The sequence below is a fragment of the Sinocyclocheilus anshuiensis genome, unplaced genomic scaffold (assembly GCF_001515605.1).
Source record: "Sinocyclocheilus anshuiensis isolate Anshui unplaced genomic scaffold, SAMN03320099.WGS_v1.1 scaffold710, whole genome shotgun sequence".
NCBI classification, from domain to species: Eukaryota; Metazoa; Chordata; class Actinopteri; order Cypriniformes; family Cyprinidae; genus Sinocyclocheilus; species Sinocyclocheilus anshuiensis.
The window spans coordinates 1,106,816-1,133,968 of NW_015544201.1; the positions used below are offsets into that span (position 1 = coordinate 1,106,816).

Consider the following 27,153-nt stretch of genomic DNA (forward strand, 5'->3'; position numbering starts at 1 on the left):
ACACACACACACACACACACACACACACACACACACACACACACACACACACACACAGACATATATATATAGACACACGCATAAAAATGCTGCCAACCTTTCCATCCCCCAACCGCTGCATTCATGCCATGCTTCATTCCAATGATTCCCAGTATGTGGTGGGAATAAAAATATCCCATGTTCCCTCACAGAAATAACAGTCACTTCTTTCAAGATGTCAGACTGGTTTAACAACAGTGATTTAGCGTTAACCAGATAACCTGATGAATGCATACTATATGTAAGGGATCTAAATAAGTCTATAAAAGGAACACAAATGTCTTTCCGACCATTTTCAACACAAGTGTCTTTTCCTTATTGGCATTGATGGTTTGATGAAGAACTTCTAACATTCATGTACCATTGCACAAAAGGATCTTTATAAGAAAAAGGTTATTTGAGGAACCAAAAATGGTTATTCTAGTATATCTCTATGAAACCCCCCTTTTGGATCCTGTACATCACTGGAAGAACATTTTCAACTCCCAGATGTTCTTGCAAACTGCAATTAGTGTTTTATGAAATAATCTGTGTTGAAATTAGTAGAACACTCATTGGATGGTCCCAGAGCTCATTATCCATCTGTACAATGCGCTCAGGCCTATAACAGCCCGTGTGTATCTGTATGCTTCACTGATCTTAAGTAGGCATAAAATCTAATTTTATTTTTAAAACACTGTCCCCCCTTCTTTTCCTCAGTTGCTGTCTCCCTATGGAGTTTCCATGGCTACTTGGTCACATGATATGCCAAAGCTCCTCCCCCTGCCCTGAGGTGACTGTCACAGCGGTTAGTCAGACTCGGCCACCCGACTAGGATGCGATCCGACTGTATATTTGATTGTGTGTGTGTGTGTGTGTTTGAGTTTGTTTATATTCATCTAGGTTGGAGCTTATGTGTTGACACTGGTAGCTCTGGCTTTTGTCATAAACTGATCACAAATCATGTAAAAGAACTGGTTATTCTATGATTTTACCAGAAGATGTTATAGTTTTACAGCTGTAATACTACTATTTGTTATATTTAATTGGACATTATGTCTCAATTTGGTTTAGCACTTCAGTCTTTCCGCTGTTGTGTCTTATCCATGTGACAAAAAAGTGGGTCATGAAACAGGCACCTCATGCGATTGCAGACTCAAGATCGAAAAACGGAGAGACAGCCAACCTTTCACAGATGAATTTCTGCACATCTGCACACAGGCAGCCAAAGCACATCTGCCCACAGTCAGTCAACCTTTCCACTGCACTGACAGACATCTCCATGTAGTCAACCAACTTTTCTTCTGTGAATTTGTAAAACACCCTACCTCCTGTCAGTCAGCTTTACCTCAGTGAATCACAGTGGTCTGCTCAGTCTCTCAGTGGTCTGTCATCTCTGTTGAAATTCTGCCTATCGGTCAAAGCACTTTTCAAATAAACTGACTTTATAAAGTGTCTTCATAAGCTTACTAATGTATCTTTCTCAAGGTTTCTTACCTATGTAAACAAATTATAGTGTGTATTATTTAATATTTTGAGTATTTGTATTGTATTTGTCATTATAATATAATATAATATAATAATTCAGAAATATAATATAATATAATATATACTATAATATAATAAATATTCATCCAAAAATACATAATTTTGCATATTTTAATATGTGTCACTGGTCTCACTGAGTCATCTCATTTCAACAGCTCAATAATTGGTTAATTATCACAAATAATGGCTTTTAAGAGAATGAGAGAGGGCAAATATCAAGAGGACAGCTGTGCAGGAATTAAAAAAAAAACTACAGAGGCAGAGACAAAACCAAAGACCTGCAGAGAGAGAGAGAAAGAGAGAGATACAGACAGAAACACAGAGAGAAAAGCCACTGTGTGACCAAAAGTGATTAAGACTGCATGCTTCCCCGGTGATAAGCTTCTCCTTTTTTATTTTTCCAGAGGACACTTTAAATGGAGAGCGGGGAGATTAATTTCCTCAGGAGAAGATGCATCGCATCCTCCAATCCCCCAGCATTCAATTGCAATAATTATCCAAAATGGTGTTGCCACTTATGCATGCCTCACATTTGCATAGCTCAGAGCCATTTATGGTTGCCGTTGTAAATGTTTTCATTTTCACCTCACCATACATTTGATGGCGGAAAAGGGGTCTAGCAATTGACCTTGTGATTTTGTGCAGTTGCTTTGCTGAGAACAAGGTACAGCACTGGAAATGCTTAGAAATACTGTTTTTGATGTAATAAATAAAATATCTGTAAAATGAAAAGATATTAGTCATTCGACCAAAATTCTATTCTATTCTATTCTATTCTATTCTATTCTATCATCTGGGAAAGAGAAAGCAATTTTATTAGTGAGTCAGGCTGTACTAAGTCAGAACACAATAAATTTGCCATTTCAAGTAGGTTTTTTTAAAGGGGTCATATGATGCTGCTAAAAAGAACATTATTTTGTGTATTTGGTGTAATGAAATGTGTTTATGCGGTTAAAGGTTCAAAAAACACATTATTTTTCACATACTGTACATTATTGTTTCTCCTCTATGCCCCGCCTTTCTGAAACACGTTGATTTTTACAAAGCTCATCAGTCTGAAAAGCGAAGTGTGCTCTGATTGGCCAGCTATCCAGTGCGTTGTGATTGGCCGAATACCTTAAGCGTGTGACGGAAATGTTACGCCCCTACCATACTGTGATGCCCTGTCCAGCCGGAGCGACGAGACAAAAACATTAAAACCCATTATAAACGAGGCATTTGCTGCATCCAGTGGGGACATAATTATGGATTATAATGACATATACTGTCTTTTTACGCGTTGCATCGTGCTGCGTAAACATAAAACCATGTCTGCATTTGTGATCGGAGAAATGACAAACAACAAGCGCTACTCTACACTGCTCAAAACTCGCGTTTGAATCGTCAGCTTAATCCACGGTGAAAGCCGATCCGGCGATCCACAGCGCGAGGATAATGTATTTCCTCAGCAACCAGCACGGATCAGCTCCAGGCATGACGAAGCGGATATCGTCCTCTTTTGGAAGGCCAAACAAAGTAGTTTCGCTTTCACAACGAAACACACAGCGTCTTCACGACATGGCGGCAGCAACAACAATACTACAGCGAGAATAAAAGTTACACCTACTTTCTTTGCGTGAACATTTGTTTTTTTTTGGTTATTATTGGTTTTGGGAACATTATGCAAATCTTCCCACATTGTGACTTAGACATGTGGGGGCGTCTTAGAACGAGCCGTTTTAGGTAGGCGTGGTTGACTCTTAACTTTTATAAAGAATATCTCTTTGGATTTGAGACTTTAGTCTTTGCAACTTTACTAAGAGCTTGTAACACTCCAAAGAGAAAGGAAAAAATGAAATCGCATCATATGTCCCCTTTAAGTCTTTTTTTTTCTTAGCACAGTAAATTAACTTTTATACTGTAGCTACAAGCACTCAGTACAAATGTCTTGCCATGTGCTAATGATAGCATCCCATTTTAAAAGACTATTTCCTGAACATTTTGCTTTCTGGGAATCCTGCTGTGTTGTGCAAAGTGTCTGATAGGGCACTAAATCCACATACCAGCACTAACAATGCAGAAAGCCTTACAGATGGACACACATACACAGAAGCTGGACATGTCCTCAGAGATCAGAAACTTTCAGATACAGAGTCTCATCAAGCAGATTATGTCAGAGCACCAGAGTGTGACACCATGGCAAGTCGAACACACACTTCCCTGAACCACACTCATCAGAAAACACATTTTAGCTGTTTTCACACTAGAGGCTATAATTAGTAGCAGGATAGTAATTTCTAGTAACATGGTTACAGGGTTACATTAAAACAAAAAAAAAAATGTAAACATCCTATACTGACATTTAGTCACCAATCATTTTTTTTTTTTAATTGAAAAGGATTAATTGATCCTAATACATCAAGCAGGATGTACAAAACGATTTAACCCATGTTTATGGCTATAAAGTATAAAACAAGTGACACGTTATGAACTCGTCCCTGTACACTTCATTCATACTGCACCAATATCGGATTAGACACAAGGAACAAATAAAGCATATATCTACAACTCTTCTTATGTTAAAAAACAAAACAAAAAAACACATCAGCTCTCTTATACATGGACAGACCTCATGTGCAGAAAGCAAAAAAAGCTCATCTGCAATGATTCGACTAAAATGCTAAATCTTATCTATCACTAATTATATATTTACAGTTTACATTCAATTCAGACATCAAGTTTGGAGGTCATATTAATATTTAATCTATTTACATTTACCAATTGCTTCTTTACAGCAGTAAATTGTGAGTTTTAGCAAATCCCATAAAATGAATTGAGTGCTGGTGCATTATATAAACCCGAGCACCTCCGTTCATGTATATGGGATTGATCATGACATCAATAGAATGTCACTTACACTTATGAGGAGTAATTTACATGTTTGAAAATACATGACATGGTTATCAAAACTTAGATAAGCAAGGTATCCGTTCAATATGCCCAATACCGATTCTACTTAGGCTATAGGCTAATAGAAATACACAAATGGATTAAGGGTCCTATTATAAATATGGCTGTGCCACATATAGGCTACTTATTCAAAACTGACTACAGCACATGATGGTGATAAAAGATAGTAAAACTCCCCCATGCCTGGACCAAGTTTATTGAGCCAATTGAGAAAAGTAAAGGAACAAGAATTAGAAAAAGCTGACAGGAAAAACGCGTGCTTTACGCACACTTACCCATTCCAGAACGCGGATAAATCCCAAAGGTAATTTAAGCACTTGGAATGTCCCAAGTGACACAATCTGCAATAACAAGTTAACATAATCAATAGCGTCATTTCATGTAGTTTGATTAGGCACATGTCAGTAGCCTACATTTTAGACCTTTCTCACAATTTGATATTGCCAAATGCACAAACGCTATTTTCTACCTGATTAGCGGTTTCCATTTTCTTGTTTGAGAGAAAAGAGCTTGTAAGTAGGATAGGTCAAGACCAAAACAACACTAAATGAGTGATGTACCAGAGTCGCGAGCGCGGAGCGGGGAATCGGCTGCAATCGCGGCTCCGTACGGAAAGAGCCGAGTAACTTCGGCATTAATCGTTTCTCGATACGAAAATAGCCGAGAGACTTCGGCTTCAATCAACCCTCTACATCGGAAAAGCCGAGTACCCTCATAACTAACCGCTCTATAATAGGGAAGAGTGTCTTCGGCAAAAACCGCTCCTAAGGAAAGAGCCGAGTGTCTTCGGCAAAAACCGCTCCTAAGGAAAGAGCCGAGTGTCTTCGGCAAAAACCGCTCCTAAGGAAAGAGCCGAGTGTGCTCGGGAGCTCCATGGAGACAGACAGGGATTGGGTTTGATAAAATTAACCGTGGCCATAAATTTTTCTCTATTGGACGATATCTAATTGCAATTTATTTACACTATAAAATAGACCTTTGTCAGTCCAAAATATGTTGGCTTGGGTATCAAATATTGACTGAACATTTCTGTTTACTTATTCAAATTTAAGTGGGAATAATGCAGATGTTACTCTCAAACTCAGCAGCTCGCATAAACTATTTTGTTGCTGACAAGATAAAACCATTATTTAAATGTGTAGCATAATTATTAGGCTATATTGTGTTTTATTCAGTTTACCATTCAGTATTTTGTAGTGGTAGTTCTATGTCCAGTGACATTTGCTTAAAGCTCACTCAAGTGTGTGGAAACAGTACAGATTCCAACTCAGCTACATTACATAATCATGATCTCCTTTAACTTGACCAAGAAGGCTGGGCAAAGAATCATGATAATAACATGAAAATATGCATGAAGATGTTGTGCATATATATGCATATATTTGGTTTGCTTGTGTTTACAAAACCATTCATTGAAAATATTAAAGAAAAAAGACAACTTTTGACAACAAAAATTCAGCTTGATATAGATGGAAAGAGAAGTTCAACTCTTATGTTATAAAAAGTACAGTGCACACTAAATGTGTCCATTCATTCTTCACATAATACTATTAGCCTATATTTGTCACCATGTACATATGGTATACAAAGTCAGACAGCTGCAATCAAGTCATCGATGGCATTTAAAAAAAATTATTATCTTGCTTGCAACACACTCAGACATAACTCATTTCACTTAGATCATATACTGCTTAAAGGGACTCAAGCAGTCACTGAGAATGAGGGAAAAGGACTTCAGGAAAGTGTAAGTGTCAAAATGAAGCTTACAGGGACATGAGCCCCAAAGAGATTTTTTATTAGACACTGTTCATTTAAAGTTCACTGTGTATTACTGTGTGCTTGCATTTAAATCTGTGTTTGCCTGCCATTCCAAGGTCAAGTATAGCCCGATCACTGTTATTTCAGTTATTATGAGAAAGACCCCAAACATGCACACACAAGATGCTATCTCAGCGGTTACCCTCACCTTTTCAAAAGAAGGACTCTCGGGATCAACAAACGTGAAATGTCACAGAACTGTGGAAATGTTGTTTGCATGCATATGTTTTGGTGATACTGAAGTAGGACTAACAATATTCCTTACAGGTGCATGACACAGACAGGTGCCACGCTCATCACAACCTGATACTGCAGAACACCATGGGTTCAGATCCCTTTAGGGACAAATAGAGGATGATTTGTGCTTTTTTTTTTTTTCTGAGAGCATGTCACACTCTGAATATTCTCTATGGAGGTATGTTATATGTATATGCAAGTCACTAGCTGTGTTGTTTTATTTATATATTATAGTTTTTGTTCATATTTTTAATTAGATGTTATTTTTGTTTTCATTTTAATTTTAGTTAAACTTTCAGTGATTTTGTTGTGTTTTTGTCTTTTCTATGTATATCTACATAATTTTTTAAATTTTTAATTAATTTGAGTTATTTCAGTACTTATACCAAAAAGAGAAATGCCTTGGCAACTTACAAAAATATATATTTTATTTTATTTTATTTCAGTTAATGTTTATTTTATTTAAAGTATTGAAAATAAATGTGTTTTTTTTAATGGTTTTAGTTTTAGTTGTGGTTAACAATAATAGCCGTTACATATTTGCACAGGCTATCACACTACTGTAGTAAGATTATTTTAAAAATAAATTAATACATTTATTCAGCAAGGATATGTTTTATCCAGTTGTATTTACTCATCCAAGTGAAAGATATAACACCAACATGTCAGAAAAAAAAACCCCAGAATCACCGAGTTGGAAAAAGGATCACCCCCTTTTGTCAGAATTTTGTTGAACCACCTTTTGCTTTAATTACAGCCTTTAGTCTGTTGGGATGTCTCTATACTAACTTTGCACATCAAATTTGATGGTGACCGTTCGTGGACTGCAGTCTTTAAGTCTTTCCACAGATTTTCAGTAGGGTTTAAGTCTGGGCTCAGACTAGGCCAAGTCAAGGACATTCACCTTTTTCTCCTTCAACCACTGTGTGGTCAGTATTGCTGTGTGCTTTGGGTCATTGTCATGTTGGAAGGTAAACCTTCTTCTGTTCCAGACCCTGCTGCAGAGAAACACCCCCATAACAGGATATTACCACCTCCACGTTTTACTGTAGGAATGCTGTTATTTAGATGGTTAGCTGTATTGGGTTTCCGCCAGACATATCGTTTGGTGTTGAGGCCAAATAATTTAATTTTAGTCTCATCTGCCTCAGAATTTTCAAGGTGTGTTTTGGCAAATCTCAGTCGTGACTGCATGTGGCCTTTCTTGAGGAGTGGCTTTTTTCTCGCAACCCTCCAGCCCATTTGTGGAGAATTTGTGATATTGTTGTCACATGCACACAATGACCACTCTGTCATAAATTTCTGCAACTGCTTCAGAGTTGCTGTAGGCCTCTTGGTAGCCTCTCTGACCAGTTTCCTCCTGGCTCTTTCTAACTTATGATTTGTAAGCTACTCACTGGGCTCAGTAAAAATCATAAATTTGAGTGCCAGTTCCCATGAATTTCAGTAATGCCCTTGTGTGTGAATAGCAGAACGAGACAGCATGATCTTCACTCAAGAGGACAATAAATCCTTCCTTTATACAGAATGAAATATCATGTCAGCAGTGGGTTATCACACTTTCATCTTCTTCATGAACACCTAGGCTACTCCACATCCAAAAAGAGAATGTAAAAGTGAATGACAATCACACAATCTCTAATTTGTTTAGAACAATGCAGCATGATGATTAAGCTTTGAATCATTTACGTGCAGCACAATTTTATAAACATTCTGATGTCTTTATCTCTGATTGTCTCTTTATGCAGTTTTGTAGATGATATAATAGACCTTAGTCAGGGTAACATCATATTTAATTTTTCACAGGAATGAGGCTGTGAGGGATTGAAGTACAGTTCAATGGATTTTACTGTTCTTTAACAACATAAGCTATCGATTGATTAGTTGAAGAAACGTCATAAAAAAGTTGTGAATTAGCAAAAATGATGTGATCCAGGACAGGACAGACGTGATACAGGACGTGCCATTGTAAAGACTGTAAATCTATCCTTCACACCCCTGTTTTTAACTGTGTTAAATTCATTATGGTGTCTAACATGACTAAGGTCTGTTTAGGCATGTTTTCAGTAATTAAGACTTGCTAACACTAGGTGGCTGTTGCACAGTTTGTCAGGGAAACCAATACGGCAACCAAACGCTCCAGTTACTAACATAACCTTGGTTCCCTGAGATAAGGGAACGAGCGTTGCATTGACATGCTTATGGGGAAACTGCTGTTTACTCTAATACTGAAGCCTGATTTGTTCACGTTCGTGTAGCTGCACGAACCAATGGCGCTTCAACCCGCCAAAAGGGGAGGAGCCGACCTCCATATAAGTCGGAACTGAGCGCAATTTTGTCCAAATCTTTTGACTGAAGCGACAGTCATCGATTAGCGTGCAGCCTTATAGCACGGCAGCCTATGCAACGCTCGTTCCCTTATCTCAGGGAACCGAGGTTATGTTAGTAACCGGAGCGTTCCCTTTTGAATGGTCTCTCCCGGTGCATTGACACACTTATGGGGAATGCGTCCAATAGCACCGTGCTATAAGCAAGTACAGAACCAAGCCGCTCTGCGAGCCCAGCCCTGGAGCACTCGTACTGAGGGCTCCTGTAAACATGAGCCAATAATGAGACCCAAGCCGTTTAAGCTGAGGACTACATAACATAACCCATATCACCAATAGAAATCCCGCTGGACCAAGCCCAGGAAGAGGCCATTCCTCTGGTGGAGTGGGCCCTCACACCTATAGGGAACTGCAAGCCCGCTGAGGCATAAGCCAAGGCTATTGCATCCACTATCCAGCGATAGTGGATGCATAGTTAATAGTCTCTGCTTCGTAACCTGCAGCCCTTTAGAGCGGCCTCTGAAGCATACAAAGGCGCTGCTCTGAGTGTCTAAACAGGCCAGAGTGCTCGACATACACTTTAAGAGCCCGAACTGGGCAGAGTAGATTGGGACTCACCATCACCATCTGGATTGGGGAGCGCTAGAAGGGTGATGACTTGTGCTCTAAACGCCGTGTCTTGGTTCGAGGACAACTCTACAGTCGTTAGGCAGTGCTTCCAAGACAGGAAGCACTGACAGTGCTTGCAGGTAACCCACTCGCTAAAGCCAAAAGGAGGCCGGGCTGCCGATAGCAGCTGAATTAACTCGGGGAACCACATCTGATTCCTCCAGAGTGGGGCCACCAGGAGGACTGAGCAACTGACTTCCATGACCCGTCTGATGACCTGTGGGCAACCGGGGGAAGGTGTACAGGCGAGCGCTGGGCCAATCTTGGACCAGGGCATTTTGCTGTCTCGAAAAGTAGTTTGGGCAGTGAAAGTTGTCTTCTGAGGCGAAGAGGTCCACCTCTGCCTTCCCAAAGACAGACCACATCATTTGAACCGTTTGGGGATGTAGTCTCCATTCTCCTGGAGCTACATTGTCCCAGGACAGCATGTCTGCTGTAATGGGAAAGTAAACATCTTTCAGATCCACTGACAGAAACCAGTCCTCGGGACATACTTGCGTGAGGATCTGTTTCAAAGTTAGCATCTTGAACTGACATTCGTAGTAATGAGGAGAGGAGAAATGCTCTTTTGAGTATTTGGGTCCGCTATCACAGTGGTAGTTTGCTTGGGCGCGCACTGAATGAGAAGGACGGGCACAGCATTAATGGAGTTTCCATCTCTCAGTGTTAAGTGGAGGGATGGAGAGAGAGCGCAAGCTTTCTTGGAGGGAGTTCCGGCCTCAGCGAAAACTGACCCTCTCCTCTTCCTCTCTGCATTCGGATCTGGACGGCTTCTGAGGCTCAGAGGCTGAGTTTTGCCGGAACATGCCCACTCTTCAGCATCCGAAGCTATTAATGACATGGAGTTATCAATGACGGCTTCCTCCTCAGATGCGCAGAAGGAAATCAAGTTGCTCACAGCCGACGAGAGGCGCTGATCCTCACCTGTGAAGCACACAAGCGAATTGAGGCATTGGGGGGAGAGTGAAGCACGTGGGAACTGTGTCAGCGTGAGTTCACTCGAGCCTGGTGTTAAAGCCTAACTGCTTTGCGGTTTATTTCTCCTAGGGGAGAGAGGAAACGGGAGAGCAGAGCAGGGAGGACTGCCTTCATTAAAGAAGGCGATCCGTGAGAGTGGAGAAAGGTGAGAGCATGACGTCTCAGTGAGCGCAGCCAGACAGGCAACTCACTCACTGTGCCCATCTGCATTGTGCAGGGGCTCCCTGCACGAGCCACACTCGCGGCGCAACATTTGCAGCAACGTCGTTGGAAACTTGCTCAGAAATTTGCTCTTAGATGTGCCAGATGTCTTCAGGGGAAGGCTTCTGGCTTCTGCTGCAGGGGGCTCCTTCTACAGCAGCGAGCAGCAGGCTGAGCTTCTTCCTTCTTTGGCTTCTTGCTTGCAGAGTCAGCAAGGATGTGATCTTTCTCACTGAAGGAGAAAAATTATGATGAAATGGCGCTTAAAGCCGACTTATATAGAGGTCAGCTTTTCACTTTTTGGTGCGTTGAATTGTTGCATTGTTTGTGCAGCTTCACGAACGTAAACAAATCAGACTTCAGTATCAGAATAAACAGGAGTTTCCCCATAAGCGTGTCAATGCAATGGGAGAGACCGTTCGAAAGGGAACAACTCTAATTGAGGTACATTTCTTGTCTCTAATTGTGCTTTAGATGGATTTTTATTCCTGTAATGTTCTTTATCAATACTAATTTTAAGGTTGCTGTGTTCTGGTACTTGACATGGAGCGTACAAATGTATCCATACCCTAAATGCACAGTAGGCTGCTTTGGATAAAGTGTATAAAATTGTAATTTAATGAATAGCAAGAACACATACACCCACAATCATTTCAAGCACTTGTAGTGTATTATATAATAGGTAAATTATGTTATGTAACACCCTTTTGCTTTGCTGCCATACTGCCTCAGGTTCAGCAGTACTATTTGAATGTGTGGTGGCATGGTGCCACTCGTCAGTCCTAATTTCTCTGCCTGGGAAGAGGCTAGATGTGACATGACTGGCATCTGGAGTAAAGTGTGGCACAATAGCACAGACATAAGCCTAGGGAATGCACACGCATGATGGAGCAACCTGAGGAACAATCAACATCATTCTGTTTCACACCACTGCTCGCTCACCAAGGAATTATGGCAGTGGCCAAGACAGTCACGTAACCTGCACAGAGAGTCTGAGAGGCACAGCGCAGCTCTCAGAACAATTACGACATGGCTGGATCTCTTCTTCCAGTTGTGCCAACAGTTACCACATTGAATAAGCATGCAACTCCCACAGAAAAACTGCATGCAACTCCCACAGAAAAATCCATGTAGAGTGAGGATAATATAGTTTAATTCTTTCCATGCTGGTTAAATGATGGGTCACCATCATGCTAAAATGTGAATGCAAAACATATAACCATATAGCAACATAAATATGCTTGTCAAATTTTAAAAGATCTATCTGTCAGTTAAAGAACAGGATAGTTCACCCAAAATGTATCATTTGTCATCAGCGTTATTTTAGGATAATTCATATTATTAATATTTTGAATGAGCTATTTTTTTTTAGATTTTCAGTTTTTATTTTAATTTTAGTTTAAGCAATTTTGTAATGTGCAATCTTTTTTTATTTCAGTTTCAGTCATTTTAGTACTTCCGTTTATTTTAGTTAGCTGCCAAGACAACATTTCTAATTTTAATGTTTTTTTTTAATATTACGTTTTTAGTTAAATTAATAGTTTATAGTGGAATGACATAAATTATTCAACTAAAAACTAAACAGTTATTCATCTAAAAACTAAACTCCCTTTAGTTGAATAGGTTAACTGCGAATTTTTGTTTGTTTGTTTTGGAGAGCTGAGAATGAACCATTTTATAGGGCTGAAGATGAACCTTTGGTATGGTGCTGCAGTGTTGAACCCTCTGGCTGTTTCTGAATGAGCACTTCCTATTTTGAATTTCAGATTTTTTTTTGACAACCATCTATATATAAATGGAGATGGTGCAACGTTCAATTTGGTTTCAGATCCATTTTCACACCAGGCTGCTAAACCAATCACCACATACCAAAACACAAAGGAAATGAAATACGCTTAAATATAAAAGACAAAACGTTAGATTCTGGAATTTTGCTGTGTAAATGCATTATCCCTCCTCTTATTCTGCACCACTAATCTGGCGGAAATAATCAGGATTAAAATTTGCATTCCGGGGATGAAATGAGAACAAATGAGAGAAACCAAATAATGAGCAGACGCACAGACACAATTAATGTAGCGGCGCACCGCTTACGATTTGCTCTTCTTTGTTAACGTTGTAAAAATGAGCGAATGCAACTGACTGTTGTTCATGTGCATGTCTACACAATGCGTGCTGTCTACAATGATGCCGCATCACAAGAGACGCTGCGCACGCGCTCGCCGGCCGGCGACATTTGAACAATCGCAAATGTCCGACAGGTGCGACACAGCCGTCCTCGCGCATCCTGAGCTGGAGCGTGACCTCCGCCCTCACCTTGTTATCAGTGGTCAGCAGACCATTTCGGAGGCCGTCCGGTACATCTGAATCCATGACAACACGCTTAGCAAATAGGTTGCTTAGCAACTAATCCAAAGCACGCCGAGCGCCCTATCAGTAGTGACAGTGTTAGCCAATTAACAGATACTTATTCTGAAGATGCTTATTTTGCTCTCTGATCTGCGACGACCGAGACATGCTGATTTAAAATATGCCTGACTGGCATTAATGGACAAAACAAGCCTTATGGCGTTTAAATAGTGTCAAATCTCGCGCATATAAAACAAGACGCGCGCACATGATATGAGCGCACAGAACAGTATCCACGCGAGGAAAATCATCCTCACGAGGGAGCATTTCTGCACCGCGAGCGCACAGAACAGTATCCGCGTGCAAAAATGAGCTCTCGCGAGAACGGCGCTGAATAGCGCTCGCTCGACCATCTATCTCTACGCCCTCTCAACTGCTCAACCCCTTTAAACGCCATAAAGCCTCGTTTTATTACCTGCGCAAGCAAACATCAGCAGCCGTATTGAATTGTGTAAGCATAGCTCTCATTTTCTGGATTCACTGAATAGATTACATACATAACTGGATTAATGATCAATTATGATTCTAAGTGCAATGTGCCGGATGAGATATACTGATTGTGATTGGTAAATTCACGATTTTAAAAAGCCATCATTCGAATAACAAATTACAAAGAGCTTCTAGGAATGAAAAATACCAAGAATTATCATAGACTACACTTTATTGTCGTACATTTTTGGGAAGAATATAATGGGAAGAATGAATACATATAGTCTCTTGACGTTCTAGGAACATGAGTAAGTAGGCTATCTGATTTTATTGTGATGAGGTGATTGTAATTTAGATTTACTTATCTGGTATTAAATTGGTCCTTCTGGTGTCGGGGGAAATTAGAAGTGCACTTTTCAAAATGATCAATAGAGGGCTCCCTTTCATTACAGTATCTATGTCTATGAAAAAAACATCCTCCGCTTTCATAAATAATTGGGTTTTTTTTTAATGAAAATGTTTTGGATCAGATGGGGAAAACGATGGATTAAATGGATGAAAACTTACAGTAAAGACATTTATAATGATACAAACGATTTCTATTTCAAATAAATGCTATTCTTTTTAAGTTTCTATTCATCAAAGAATCCTGTAAAAATGCATCATGGTTTCCATAAAAATGTTAAGCAGCACAACTGTTTTCAACATTGATAACAATAAATGTTTCTTAAGCACCAAATCGGCATATTAGAATGGTTTCTGAAGGATCATGTGACACTGAAGACTGGAGTAATGATGCTGAAAAGTCAGGTTTGACATAACAGGAATAATAAAAAAGTAATATATATTTGAATAGGAAAAAAGTATTTAAAATTGTAATATTTCACAATATTATTGTTTTTACTGTATTTTTGATTAAATACAGTCTGGTGAGCATAAAAAAAAAAAACTTTGAACGGCAATGTAAAAATTTAGAATGGTTATTATTTGAAATAATATTTAAAATGTCTCATACTCACATAAGTGTATTGACTAAACCCTTGTATAAATAAAAAGAGTGTGACTATTTTGGTCAGTGGACAAAATTGCATTATACAAATATGCTGCACATGGTCGACTGAAAAAAATGACTCACCCAAACTCTGCTGCGGTAAAACCACGACTCTAACACTCTGCTCAACAGACAAAACAAAAACACATCAACACTCTCAGAAAAAAAAGATACAAAACTGTCACTGGGGCGGTACCCTTTTAAAACACTTTAGGTAATAAAACAGCTTTAAGGTACTAATATGTACTATTTAGGGGTAAACAAGGTACAACGATGCACCGTTTAACTTTTGTTCCTTAGGTTTCCGCCCCAGTGACAGCGGTGTAGCTTTTTTCTGAGAGTGAAGCATAATGACAGTAGGAGCTTTGGGATGCCAACTAGGATGTGTTTGAAAAGTACATTTCATATGAATAAAATATATTTGTGCAACATTAAAACATGACAAGGCAAACCATCTTATAGGGAATAAAAACTTGAGGATATAAACCATTGTCAAGTTTCACTGGAATTTGGAAATACAGACTTTTCTATTTTGTTATGCACAACTCAAAACAACATGCAGAGCAAAATAACACATAACTGTTTTCATTCTGAAAGTCACATTCCTTTCTTTGGCATTCCATTCCTTTTCTGCTATGACAGTTATGAAAGAAGAGGGCTGTCCAAAAGGGCACACTGTTTTTATCCAATTAAAAACTGGGACAGAATCCAGACATACTGGCACCATCATGGCCATCACTACTTTTGGTACATATTCTGTTTCCATTTTTTTTTTTGTTCCATGTACAAAAAAAAAAATTATTTCAAAGTTGCCAAAACACACCCTTAAAGAAAGGATGAGATGTGTTAAATATTAAGACGAAGAAGTTCAATCTATATTTATTACATCTTCTTTTCTGTTTGCTTGTCTTTTTGTAATCCAAAATATCACTTTTGTAAAATCAAAAAATGCAACAGGAACGCTAAGATTTCAAGACAGATTTTTATCATTGAAACTACCATTAAAGAGTATTTACACAACAGAATAAATGCTATTTAAGTGTAATTATCATCACTTCATATTAATATACAGTTTTATTAGTTAAAAAAAGAGGTAGGGTGAGACTGCTTCATTTCAGATGTTCGCAACAACCCAGAAATTAGTCATTTCCATGATCCAACACAAAGATGATGACAATAATCAACGTACATTGTAATTAAACCCACTGCACATCTATCATTGACAGAAGCATGACAGCAAAAAAACAAAATAAAAATAAAATACAAAATCAATCACTGAACATCATTCATATTTGAGTCATAGAATGAGAGCAAAGGGAAGGATAAAAGAGAGAAATTGAGCGTGATGGACAATATTAAGTGTAAAAAATGAGAGGAGGAAAAGACAAAGCAAGAGAGAGTGACCGGCACTGAGGTCCGAGAGGTTTTTAAGGCACCATCAACAGCTGTATGGAGACAGAATACTGGAAAGTGCTTGTATGATGTACTCTGTGCATCTCAGATGGAAGTCTAAAACCAACTCGACATAAAATCACACTATAACTATTATCAGGAAAACTTTCGATTCTTTTCTATGCAGCATTTACTCCATTAAGAGTGTTTATAACATCAGGATCAATTTGCTGTTCTAAGAAAACCATTTATCTCCAGTGAAGACATCTGTCCAGCTTTACCAACGAAAGTATTATTCTGAAAGTCGAGGAAGCAAATTTAAGTGAGCTATGTAACAGCGAGAAGACAAAGCGGGTGGATAATCTTCAAGTCTGCATCTCTGTTGAACACAACATGGGAATAGCTTAAAACAGATTTCTTTTGTAGTAAAAAAAAAAATGCATAATTGCTATCTTGGCAATAAGGGTATCTTTTAAAAACAAAATGTTAAAAGAACATCTAGAATCCTCCAAAAGTGAAATAGCTAGTGATTTCTAAATCAAATTTTTGCATTTTCTGAGAGTTTAATTGTACGAAACCAGGATCATGTGCAGAACTGCTGGTTCAGGATCCCAGATACGATCATTAGATCACCTCAAATGAAGTTTCCTTCATTTATCAATGTACTGCCAGGTGATGCTTTAACAACATTACAATCAATCGAATGCAAACCCTGCTGAGGCACCAACAAAGATATTTGGCATCTCAAAGTGTGGTAAAATGAAGGAGGAACTAATAAAAAAAAAACCGTGGCAACCAAATCCAAAATTTAAGGATTGCCTCAAAAGTCGAAAGGTCAGATGTGATATGTATTTGTATAGTGTATTGGCAACACTGTGTTCTGCTATATTGATGAACATCTAAGTGTTGTGGAATAGGACTGTGGTTGGTCTGTAGGGGGCAGTGATGAGAACAGTGTGTATATTAATGCACGCCGTTCATTATGTGTTTCTGGTGGATCTCCAGAGTATTGCTGTCCTCTTCATTGTGCTGGGAAGGGCTCACGTCTTCCTCCCAAAGCTGAGCAGCTTTACGGATCTCATCCAGAGTGTACTCCTGCAGGATAGTCCCGTTTTCAAACACAGTCACCAACATGTCCTACAAAAGAAGATCATATTAATGAGAATCACCAACTAGGACGAGCACTGTTTATATTTTTACATATAAACAACTGTTCAAAAATGTGTAAAATTAAAATTAATTTTTTAAAAGAAATTAACACTTTTATTCAGCAAGGGTGCATTAAATTGATCAAAAACTGACAATGAATACATTTATATTGTTATAAAAGACTTCTGTTTTAAACAAATGCTGTTCTTTTGAACTTCGTATTTATCAGTGAATCCTAAAATAAAATGTTCACGGTGTCATCAAAAATATTAAGCAGCACAACTGTTTTCATCATTGATAATAATAAAAAAAATGTTTAAAAAGAAGAGTTTTTTTTTTTATTGTAATAACATTTAACAATATTCCTGTTTTACTGCATTTTTGACCATATATATTCATCCTAGAATTGGCATAGAATTAAATGCAGTTATTATACATTTATATGTAACTACCATTCACCAAAGTTTAATGTGGGGGTTAATAAATGGTTAATGAATGCAAAAAAAAGTGGTAGTATGAATAATCTTTGGGAAAAATCTATGAAATAATGGGTTAAGAGCAGGTATACAGCTGATCTAACCTCCTCTGGTTTGCCTGCTCCTCTTTCCACCGTCTCAATGAAGCCATCTGAGTTTCTCCTCAGAGAGAGACGACCACGCTTGGATCCTTTAGATGGGTCCGTCACTGGCTGCTTATAGACGTCCATCTATGCAAACACAAATGACATGATAATAAAAGAAACAAATAGCAATACAGCTCAAATGTACTTTTTGAACTTGTTTAAACAACTCACGCCTTTGCCATTGGTCTCCACATAGCTGCACTTAAATGCACAGTTAAGCGTGTCTCTGTTGATTTTCTGCAGGAGTGCACTTCCGCAACCGAAAAACATATTTTCTGCACTCCAACCTTCATCGCTCAGTTTCTCCAGAATCTGCGATAGCCAAAAAAAACAAAAAAATATTGTAATACTGACCAGAGTAAGATGACTGATTTACCACTGTGTAATCAATAATAATGTTTAGAATCAAGCAGTCATAATAAATAGTTGATAAACATTCAGAGCCAGTATCACGTTGTCCCTGTACTAGTTGTATGAGTGCACCTACAGTGAGGTCCAAAAGTCTGAAACCAAAGTGAAAATGCTTCTAATTAGCATTTCTGTAATTTAATACATTCATTACTCATAACAACTTGATTTGCATTTAATTTGTGAAAAAAAATTGCATAATGTGTGTGTTAATTGAAAAATTGACATGGATTTCTGAATGTATTATTTGTTTTGTTGTTTTGCTTTATTGGTAGCAGTGCTCAAGTTAGCTTTTTTTGTAAATCCTAAATAGATTTATAGAGGATTTGATCCAAAGAGCATCTTGTGCTTCAATGAAATTAAGAACATTTGACTCTCTGTATGAAGGAGTTCACATGATCAATGTCACAAATTTGATTAGGGACGTTTAAATAGTGCAGAATATTTATTTAATTTGTCACTTACAGTTTTAAATTACTTCTGTTTTTTAAATTTCAGACTTTTGGACCACACTGTAAATCACACTGAAACAAACATTGATTATTGCAGTACACACTGTACACTACCATTCAAAAGTTTGGGGTTGGTAAGATTTTTTTTTTATTTTTTTAATATGTTTTTGAAAGAAGTCTCTTATACTCAGCAAGGTTGCATTTATGTAATAAAAAATGCCTTAAAATAGTTAAAAACAGATATAATAAAATGTATAAATAATAATAATAATAATAATACAATTTGCAATAACTGCTTTCTATTCTAATATATTTTAACAATTTATTCCTGTGATGGCAAAGCTGAAATTTCAGCATCATTACTCCAGTCTTCAGTGTCACATGATCCTTCAGAAATCATTTTAGTATGCTTTTTGCTGCTCAAGACATATCTTATAATTATCAATGTTAAAAACAGTTGTTTTGCATAATCTTTTTGTGAAACCTGCTTAATTTTGTTCAGAATACTTTGATGAATAGAAATTTTAAAAGAACAGTAAACTTTACTGTCACTTTCGATCAATTTAGTGCATCCCTGCTGAATAAATTATTTTAAAAATCTTACTGACCCCAAACTTTTGAATTGTAGTGTATGTTTTCTCTCTTGATCCGAGGTTAGTTTACCTCATTAATCGAGTTCAGATCAATTCCATCCCCCTGGATAATGCGCAGGTATGATGGGAGCACCTTGTAACCAACTGAGTTCAGAGAACATCCAAAACACTCCTCCAAAATCTTTATCACCTAAAAGTGAGACAGAAGAGACAAATGAAGTGGGGAAGAAAATAAAAATTAAAGGCAAAAAGTGCGATAAAGCCAGCTAATCAACTCCACTATTTAATTCATCAAATACGTACAAGCAACAAACTAATCTGAAAAACATGCTATATACCACATTATATAAAAAGAAAATCGATATTCTAGGGAAGGGGTCTCTAAACTCGGTCCTGGAGGGCCAGTGTCCTTCAGAGTTTAGCTCCAACCCTAATTAAACACACCTGAACCAGCTAATTAGGCATACTTACTAGGCATACTAGAAACTTCAAGGTAGGTGTTTCGAGGCAAGTTGGAGCTAAACTCAGCAGGACACCGGCCCTCCAGGACTGAGTTTGGAGAACCCTGTTCTAGGGCATTGCTTTCATACAGGCATCAAAGCAACGGATGCAATCTGCAAATCCTACAAGCCCTGTAAGTCACAATGTAGCACAGTGCTGGAGACAGCTTTAAGCAAACCCATTTGTTTGAGCCTTTACTAAACTAAAATAAAGTTCAACCACTGAAACAGCTGCCTTAAGGTCTGTAGTGAACACTACTCCACTTAGAACACAATTGGTACATGATACACACACCTCTAAGAGCATCTGAGCGGGATCCCCAGAGTCTGGACGAATAATAAGGGCAGAATCCTCACTCCTCTCCATCACTCTCTCCTTCAGCTTGTCCCCCCAGATGTGCTTACAAGCCTTAAAAATGTCATAACTGTCGCTAACCACAGCTACAGGCCCAGAGGGAAACTGGTCCAGCAGACACTCAAACGCGTCTTTCTCTCGACTCTTGCCCCAGGAGATGATAGTGCTACAGAGACATGAAAAACAAAGTGTGACAAACCTTCTTCAAATGATCTACAACACTAATTAGTGAAGTCCCACCCACTCCTGCTTTATTTATTTTGAAGGTGCATAAGGCTAAGACTAAAATAAACGGGTTTCATTTTGCTAAAGAAGACTTAGAAAGAAACATTTGCAGCAAATGAGTCATTCGTGTCTAACGATCCTTAGCCGTAGAGCTATAAAAACAATCACGGAGTGATTCACGAAATGGTTGAAAAACTTACATTTGAACTTGGAAAGATGTCACAGAAGCAGCCGTGTGATTTGAAATAAAGAGTGAGAGCTATACTGGGAAATGCACTCAACCACACAGACAAAAGGCGCTACAGCTGCGAGATGCATAAGTGTGTAGCTACTAATAGAACAAATTAGAATCAATGGAACAAATGCAAATTAACACGCAGGTGTTTAACGTCAGCGCTGAATTTCCAAGACATAGGCTGTTTGAAACTGAAGACAGCTGTCTAACTGACTCGCTGCCCAGTCCGTCTTAAAGGGAAAATCTGTACTAATTTCCATGCAATCACGATGAATATGATGAAGCTTTCAAGCTACTAAAGAACACAAAAAAAGTGGTCCATACAAATTGTTCACTATATTGAAGCCATATAATAGTTGTGTGTGATGAACAGACCAAAAGTTAAGCTGTTAATGACTCAAAATCTTGACGTCTGCTCTAACGCCCCTTCATGAGAGTTCAGGAGATTTGTGAATTTTCCATTTCAACTCACCTAATCTGGTCACAATGAACAACAGCTCATGGAATGGGAATAATGAGTTAAATTTCTCTCTGTTAATTACACAAACTCTATATGATCATGAGGTTTCAGACTCGGAATACAGCACATAATCACATAAACCTCTTGTATAATGTTTCTGTGTTATTCTTTGAAGTTTTGAAAGCTCCAGTCACCCATTCATTGTAATTGCATGGAAAAAAGCAACCAGTATAGACTTCAAAATATTTCCTGTTTCAGGGAAGAAAGAAAGTCATATGGATTTGGAGTGATAAAAGGGTAAGTTGTAAGGGTATATGGTTAATGATTTTTAATTGTTTTAAACAGAATTTTTAAATTAATAAATGTTATAATCTAAACTAAAACTGGTTTCAGACAGCCTTCCAAGGCACTGTTGTATCAAGTTTAATAATCTAAAACAGTTTTATTTTATTATTATTTAGTATATAAATTCTATTATAGTATATATTAATATTTTGAGTTAGCTTTTATATATATATATATTTTTTTATTTTTTTTATTTTTTTTTCAGTTTTCTTTTTAATTTTAGTTTAGGTTTTAGTATTTTTTGTGCTTGTCATTTTTATTAGTGATTGTTTTTTAATATTTCGATATGAAAAATAAACTTTCAGCTGAGCAGGTTTTAGGCAGGATGAAATTTGATCATGCCTTGACGAAATAAGTGTGCAGTAAGTACATATGTGCATTACCTGTGTTCTGCAGCAGGAATGGAGAATCCAGCCATAGGACATCCGTAGTATCGCTGTGCCATCAGCAGACCTGCCACTGTATCTGTGCTGCAGAAATTCACCAGATGAGCAGCTCCACCAAGTGCTGCTGACTATTTCAGTAAAGAGAGAAAAAACACAGCAGAAATGAGCCAATGAACCCGTTTAATGTCAAACCCACAGTCCCTGAAGTCTTTATTGTACATTAATGTTCCTGAGTCTCCAGTGAAATCCAAAAGATCAAATGTTGTGATTTCTCTCACGCCATTTAAAACATTAGCCAATTCCCATTATGTTGATCTTGTTTTAGTAACTGAATTATAGACAGTGGCTTATAAGAAGCAAATCATAAGAGAGATTTTGACTGTTCAATTGTGTCAAAAAGACATTTTCTATATTCCCCTGATTTAACGCTCAGGTTATTGAGTCTGTCTCAGTTCATTCATCGCAGGGTCACAGTAATCAGGGGGGATTTGCCCTTTAGTGATAGTCAAGGGAAGGATGTTGCTCTAAAAAGTGAACACGATTAATTCCAAGCAAAATCTCTTTAGCCCCCTGAGGAGAGCACCAATATTTCTTGCCCTACTACAAGGTGTGTATTTATGTGAGAATTTGAGGAGTCTATTTGTTTTTCTTTCTTCTTCTTCCTCTTTTTTTTTTTTTTTTTTTTTTTTTTTTTTTTTTTTTTTTTTTTTTTTTTTTTTTTTTTTTTTTTTTTTTTTTTTTTTTTTTTTTTTTTTTTTTTTTTTTTTTTTTTTTTTTTTTTTTTTTTTTTTTTTTTTTTTTTTTAAGAACTGATGAGATCTGGGCTTGATATGAACTCAGGGAAATCAGATCCGTAACAAGGCTTTAGTCTGCAGCTGTGATTGTAGCAAGGATCTAGGGACCTTATCGTGTAATTGTCAATGCAGTAGAGGGGCACAGCGCAGCACAATATGATCGATCAATGATGGATCAGCACAAATACCAGTGTTATTTTAGTATTATTTATATACTATTGTAGAATTTTTTTTATAGATTTAATAGATTACTTCACTTTTTCTACCTAAAAACAAAAGACATATGGCTTTAAAAGAATTTGAGGGTGAGTGAATGATGACAGAACTTTCACTTGTTAACCACTCCTTTAAAAGCATCAAAATCTATCACTGCTTGTCCCCTGATCAGAAGAGAGTGATGAAGGAGAGTGAACAGGAACCCTGAGTATCAGAGGCATTAAACTCTGCTTGGCATCATTAATCTCCTCTTGAAGCCATCATTAATCCAGTCAGCCGCAACCTAGAAAATACACTATCAATATCCCACTGTCCCTAATGAAGACTCGATAGTTTTACACAGCATGGTTCAGTCTGTTTTCAGCTGCTGAGGGAGAAGCACTTCGGGCTTTCTTAGATCTCACACTGATGTTCTTTCCCTTCTAATTCATTCAGTTTTTTCCTTTCTTCAAACAATTTTTGCACTTACTTTCCCCACAAAGCCCCGCATGAGAGTGACAGGGAAATATTTCACGTAATCGCCAGTGATCAAACAGGCTTAAACACACACACAATAGCAATATTACATTGACAGTTGGCAGAGAAATATGCCACAAAGCCAGATATAATGTGGGCCCTGATTAGGACGTCCAGATGGATGGTTCTTCATTGGACAGTCATGTGACCAACAGATAAAATTCTATAGGACATAACTGATTGTTACTGGTGTAAAAAAAAAAAATATAAAATATTAGTGCAGTGGTATTATTTTCCAATGAGGTTACAAAAGTTGCAAGTTCAAATCTCTTTTAAATCTCTGCTAGTAAAAAAAAAAAATTAAATCATAAAATTAAAAATATATATGTGACCCTGGACCACAAAACCAGTCTTACATGTCAATTTTTCGAAATTGAGATTTATACATCATCTGATAGCTGAATAAGTAAGATTTCCATTGATGTACGGTTTATTAGGATCGGACAATATTTGGTCGAGATACAACTATTTGAAAATCTGGAATCTGAGGGTGCAAAAAAAATAAAAATATTGAGAAAATCGCCTTTAAAGTTGTCCAAATGAAGTTCTTAGCAATGCATATTACTAATCAAAAATGAAGTTTTGATATATTTACGGTAGGAAATTTACAAAATATCTTCATGGAACATGAGCTTTACTTAATATTCTAATGATTTTTGGCATAAAAGAAAAATCGATAATTTTGACCCATACAATGTATTTTTGGCTATTGCTACAAACATACCCGTGCAACTTAAGACTGGTTTTGTGGTCCAGGGTCACACATATATGAATTCAAAATTGTAAAAAAAAACAAAATCATAATTCTGAATCAAATCAAATTAAACCTTTTTAGAACAGTTGTATTATATTTGCTATGGAATTACAAAGGCTGCAAGTTCAAAACCGCAAAACCTTGCTTATTTTTTAAGTTACAAATGTAATTAAATCATTAAAATAAACAAAACTTTTTAATCAATTAAAATAAAACCTTTTCAGTACAGTGGTATTATATTTGCTATAAGGTTACAAAGGTCGCAAGTTCAAATCTCTGCTAGTTAAAAAATGTTAATTAAATTATAAAATAATAATAATAAAAAATCATCCAATATAAAATTTGTAATCAAATCAAACCTTTTCAATGCAGTGGTATTATATGTGCTATGGAGTTGCAAAGGTTGCAAGTTAAAATCTCTGAGAAACTTATAAACTATGATTATTTTTAACAAAGATAAAAGGCAACTGTATATCAGTGAATATATATTAAGAGTCGATGTCATAAACACTTTGGTCTGCCCTTGAGTTGAGTCTAGCCAGGTCTAGTGATGACAGGTCTAGCATCACTTCACATGTACCTTCTATAAAGAATTGTTTTTAGTTAATTAATAAGACTTAAATGTAAAAATCCAGCCTGTGAAATGACCTAAACCTTCAAGCGTATTTTTCGATGTTAATGGCAAATGCACCTTTTCTAATCGGTCAGGCTGCTGGGTTGATCTATGAAGTCTGCGTCACCATCTCCAGTTTTAGATCATGGCGCACTGGTCTCAAAAGGGCACCACATAGGGGTTATGTCACACCTCATCAGAATCCAGTGGTCTCACTTTCACACACAGACACAAACAAAGGTCTCCTGCACTAAACACATCCAGCCAATCAGTAACAGACTCACTGCTTATCACTAGTCACCCAACATCTTTACTCACACAACTCTTCAAACAGCACCACCCGATAACCCAAAACCCATCAGTGCGACAACCTCACTCAAAAGCCCTATTCGCACGGGATTAGTATTACCTGGTGACCTCCAGTCATTTGTAATAATTGCGGAGGTTGTCTGTGATCTTAATCCCGTGCGAATCAGCCATGTCTGTAATTTGTATGAGATATTATTTTAACCTGGTGAAATGTAAATGACACAGCGCATGAACCTATATTAGTTTCTTTTTTTTAAATCCTTCTGGACCATAGAACGGGACTCTCAAAGCCTTGACATCCGGGTATCCGGGAGACAAGTCAGTAAATTCGAGTAAAATCACAGGCTTCGCTTATCCCGTGCGAATGCACCACACGAAATTCAGATGTGGGGTGGTAATTTCAAAATCACACAAGGTCCCCAGATAATACTAATCCCGTGCAAATAGGGCTAAACACAGCCAACAATCAGGGCTCCTACCTTTGAAAAATACAGAAATCAAGAGCGGCCTGCATTGCTTACATTTCAAAAGGTCAGGTCTCCTTTTTGATTAAACAGAATGGCCTTGTCTCATAATGAATCGATTTTCTGCTTTCACCAAGTAATGTCTGATTTCATTTGCCCCAGATGACCGAGCTTTCTTTAAAAAGCACTGAAGAGGGAAAGACCACGTTTGGCTCGAGCTTTGATTTCAAGGCTAAAAAAAGAATAAAGGTAGAGATTTTCACACCAGAGGCACTTCCTGTTTGACTTAAAATATATTTCAGTGCTTTGGAGGACTCTTCTTTAAAATGTGCAGTGAATGGCTACAGAAATGGGACCTTCAGGGCAAAACAATGTTATGTAATCAGTTAAACATGAAAATCAGTTATTTTCTAGTTTTCTATACAGCCTCTTATAGTCAAAACATATAAAAGATTGTTTTTTGTAAGTATCAATCACACAACACAACAGACTAGTCGATTATTAAAACACAAAAGATTTGCACATCCAGAATTACTAGCAAGGTACCATGGTAAAAACAAAACATGGTAACAGCATGGTACTAGGGTAATGTTTGAAATATCTCACACAATACTGCTAATATTCACTGTGCTGATCCAGTGTTATTTATATTTATTCACTATTATAGTGTTTATTAATATTTTAACTGATCTTTTATAGCATAAATTATTTTTTATTTTAGATTAGTTGTATTAATTTACTAATTTTAGTACTGCAGCATAAACATTTATTTCAGCTAGTTACCAAGGCGACAATTGTTAAGTTTTTCATTTATATATTTGTATATAGTTTTTAGTTAACAATAACAACACAGTCCTGAACAGGAAGTGTAATTACTGATCCACGCCCATCGTACCTCTTGTGAGGACACCCCTCTGTAGCCAAAATCGTGCAGTTTGGCGTCTAGTCCCTCCAGGCTCCCTGATGTGGCCTTCAGGTGCTTGGCCAGAATCTTTTTGAACTCCCTGGAGATTGTTGCCACGGTGATGGGGTACCACATTTGGACCAGCATCGTCTGCAGGGACAGAATGTACACACAATCACATGTACGTCAGAGAAGAGAAGACCAAAGATGGCTTGTAATTGTGCTCACAATTTTTATGACCCTGACCATTTTAATTGCAACGCATTGATCTGTGGCCCCTTTAAGGACGTGCACGTCAGGAACTGACAAAGACAAAGAATTCTGTACTGTTTGTTTGGTTCTACATGTTTTTCTGTTATGCATTTTCTCACATCAATACATAAACTGTGCACACTGATTAAGCTGACAGAATGCCAATAAGGCAAATAAGGTTTGGCTTAAATTGTTCATGATATCTTGAATAAAAGGACACCTTTTTAAAGGGGTCATAAAATAACCATTTTCCACAAGTTGATATGATTCTTTAGGGTCTTAATGAAAAGTCTGTAACATAGTTTGGTTAAAATTTCTCAATGGTATTGTAAAAAACACCTTTTTACCCTGTCAAAAACGGCTCTTTTCAGAGCACGCAATTTTGTAGCATTTTCCTTTAAATGTTAATGAGCTCTGCTGACCCCGCCCCCTCTTCTGAGCCGCTCTCAGAGGGACTGTTTACTTTAGTATTTTACTTTACTTTGCCGCATTCATCGTGAAACTAGCTAATTAGCACATTATTAGGAAAAGCGATTTGCAAAGATTCATTACAAAAAATTATACTCACTACTCGT

At 37.5% G+C, this 27,153-nt stretch overlaps 2 protein-coding genes across 2 annotated transcripts in view; both read right to left on the bottom strand.

The window, feature by feature from the left end:
• The window catches only part of LOC107696822 (synaptoporin-like), a 24,826-nt gene extending 19,766 nt beyond the window's left edge, over nucleotides 1-5,060 (bottom strand). Inside the window, exons 1-2 of the mRNA XM_016497323.1 lie at nucleotides 4,985-5,060; nucleotides 4,791-4,856 (exon numbers count right to left, since the gene is read on the bottom strand). Of these exons, the coding sequence (XP_016352809.1) occupies nucleotides 4,791-4,856; nucleotides 4,985-5,002 (84 nt within the window). The 5' untranslated portion in view covers nucleotides 5,003-5,060. The remainder of the gene's footprint in view (nucleotides 1-4,790; nucleotides 4,857-4,984) is intronic.
• Nucleotides 5,061-16,198: 11,138 nt separating this feature from the next.
• Nucleotides 16,199-27,153, bottom strand: part of LOC107696850 (nicotinamide phosphoribosyltransferase-like) — a 20,474-nt gene continuing 9,519 nt past the window's right edge. Inside the window, exons 5-11 of the mRNA XM_016497376.1 lie at nucleotides 26,318-26,476; nucleotides 21,754-21,884; nucleotides 20,046-20,271; nucleotides 19,321-19,440; nucleotides 17,969-18,109; nucleotides 17,756-17,881; nucleotides 16,199-17,163 (exon numbers count right to left, since the gene is read on the bottom strand). Coding sequence (XP_016352862.1) covers nucleotides 16,990-17,163; nucleotides 17,756-17,881; nucleotides 17,969-18,109; nucleotides 19,321-19,440; nucleotides 20,046-20,271; nucleotides 21,754-21,884; nucleotides 26,318-26,476 — 1,077 coding nt within the window. The 3' untranslated portion in view covers nucleotides 16,199-16,989. The remainder of the gene's footprint in view (nucleotides 17,164-17,755; nucleotides 17,882-17,968; nucleotides 18,110-19,320; nucleotides 19,441-20,045; nucleotides 20,272-21,753; nucleotides 21,885-26,317; nucleotides 26,477-27,153) is intronic.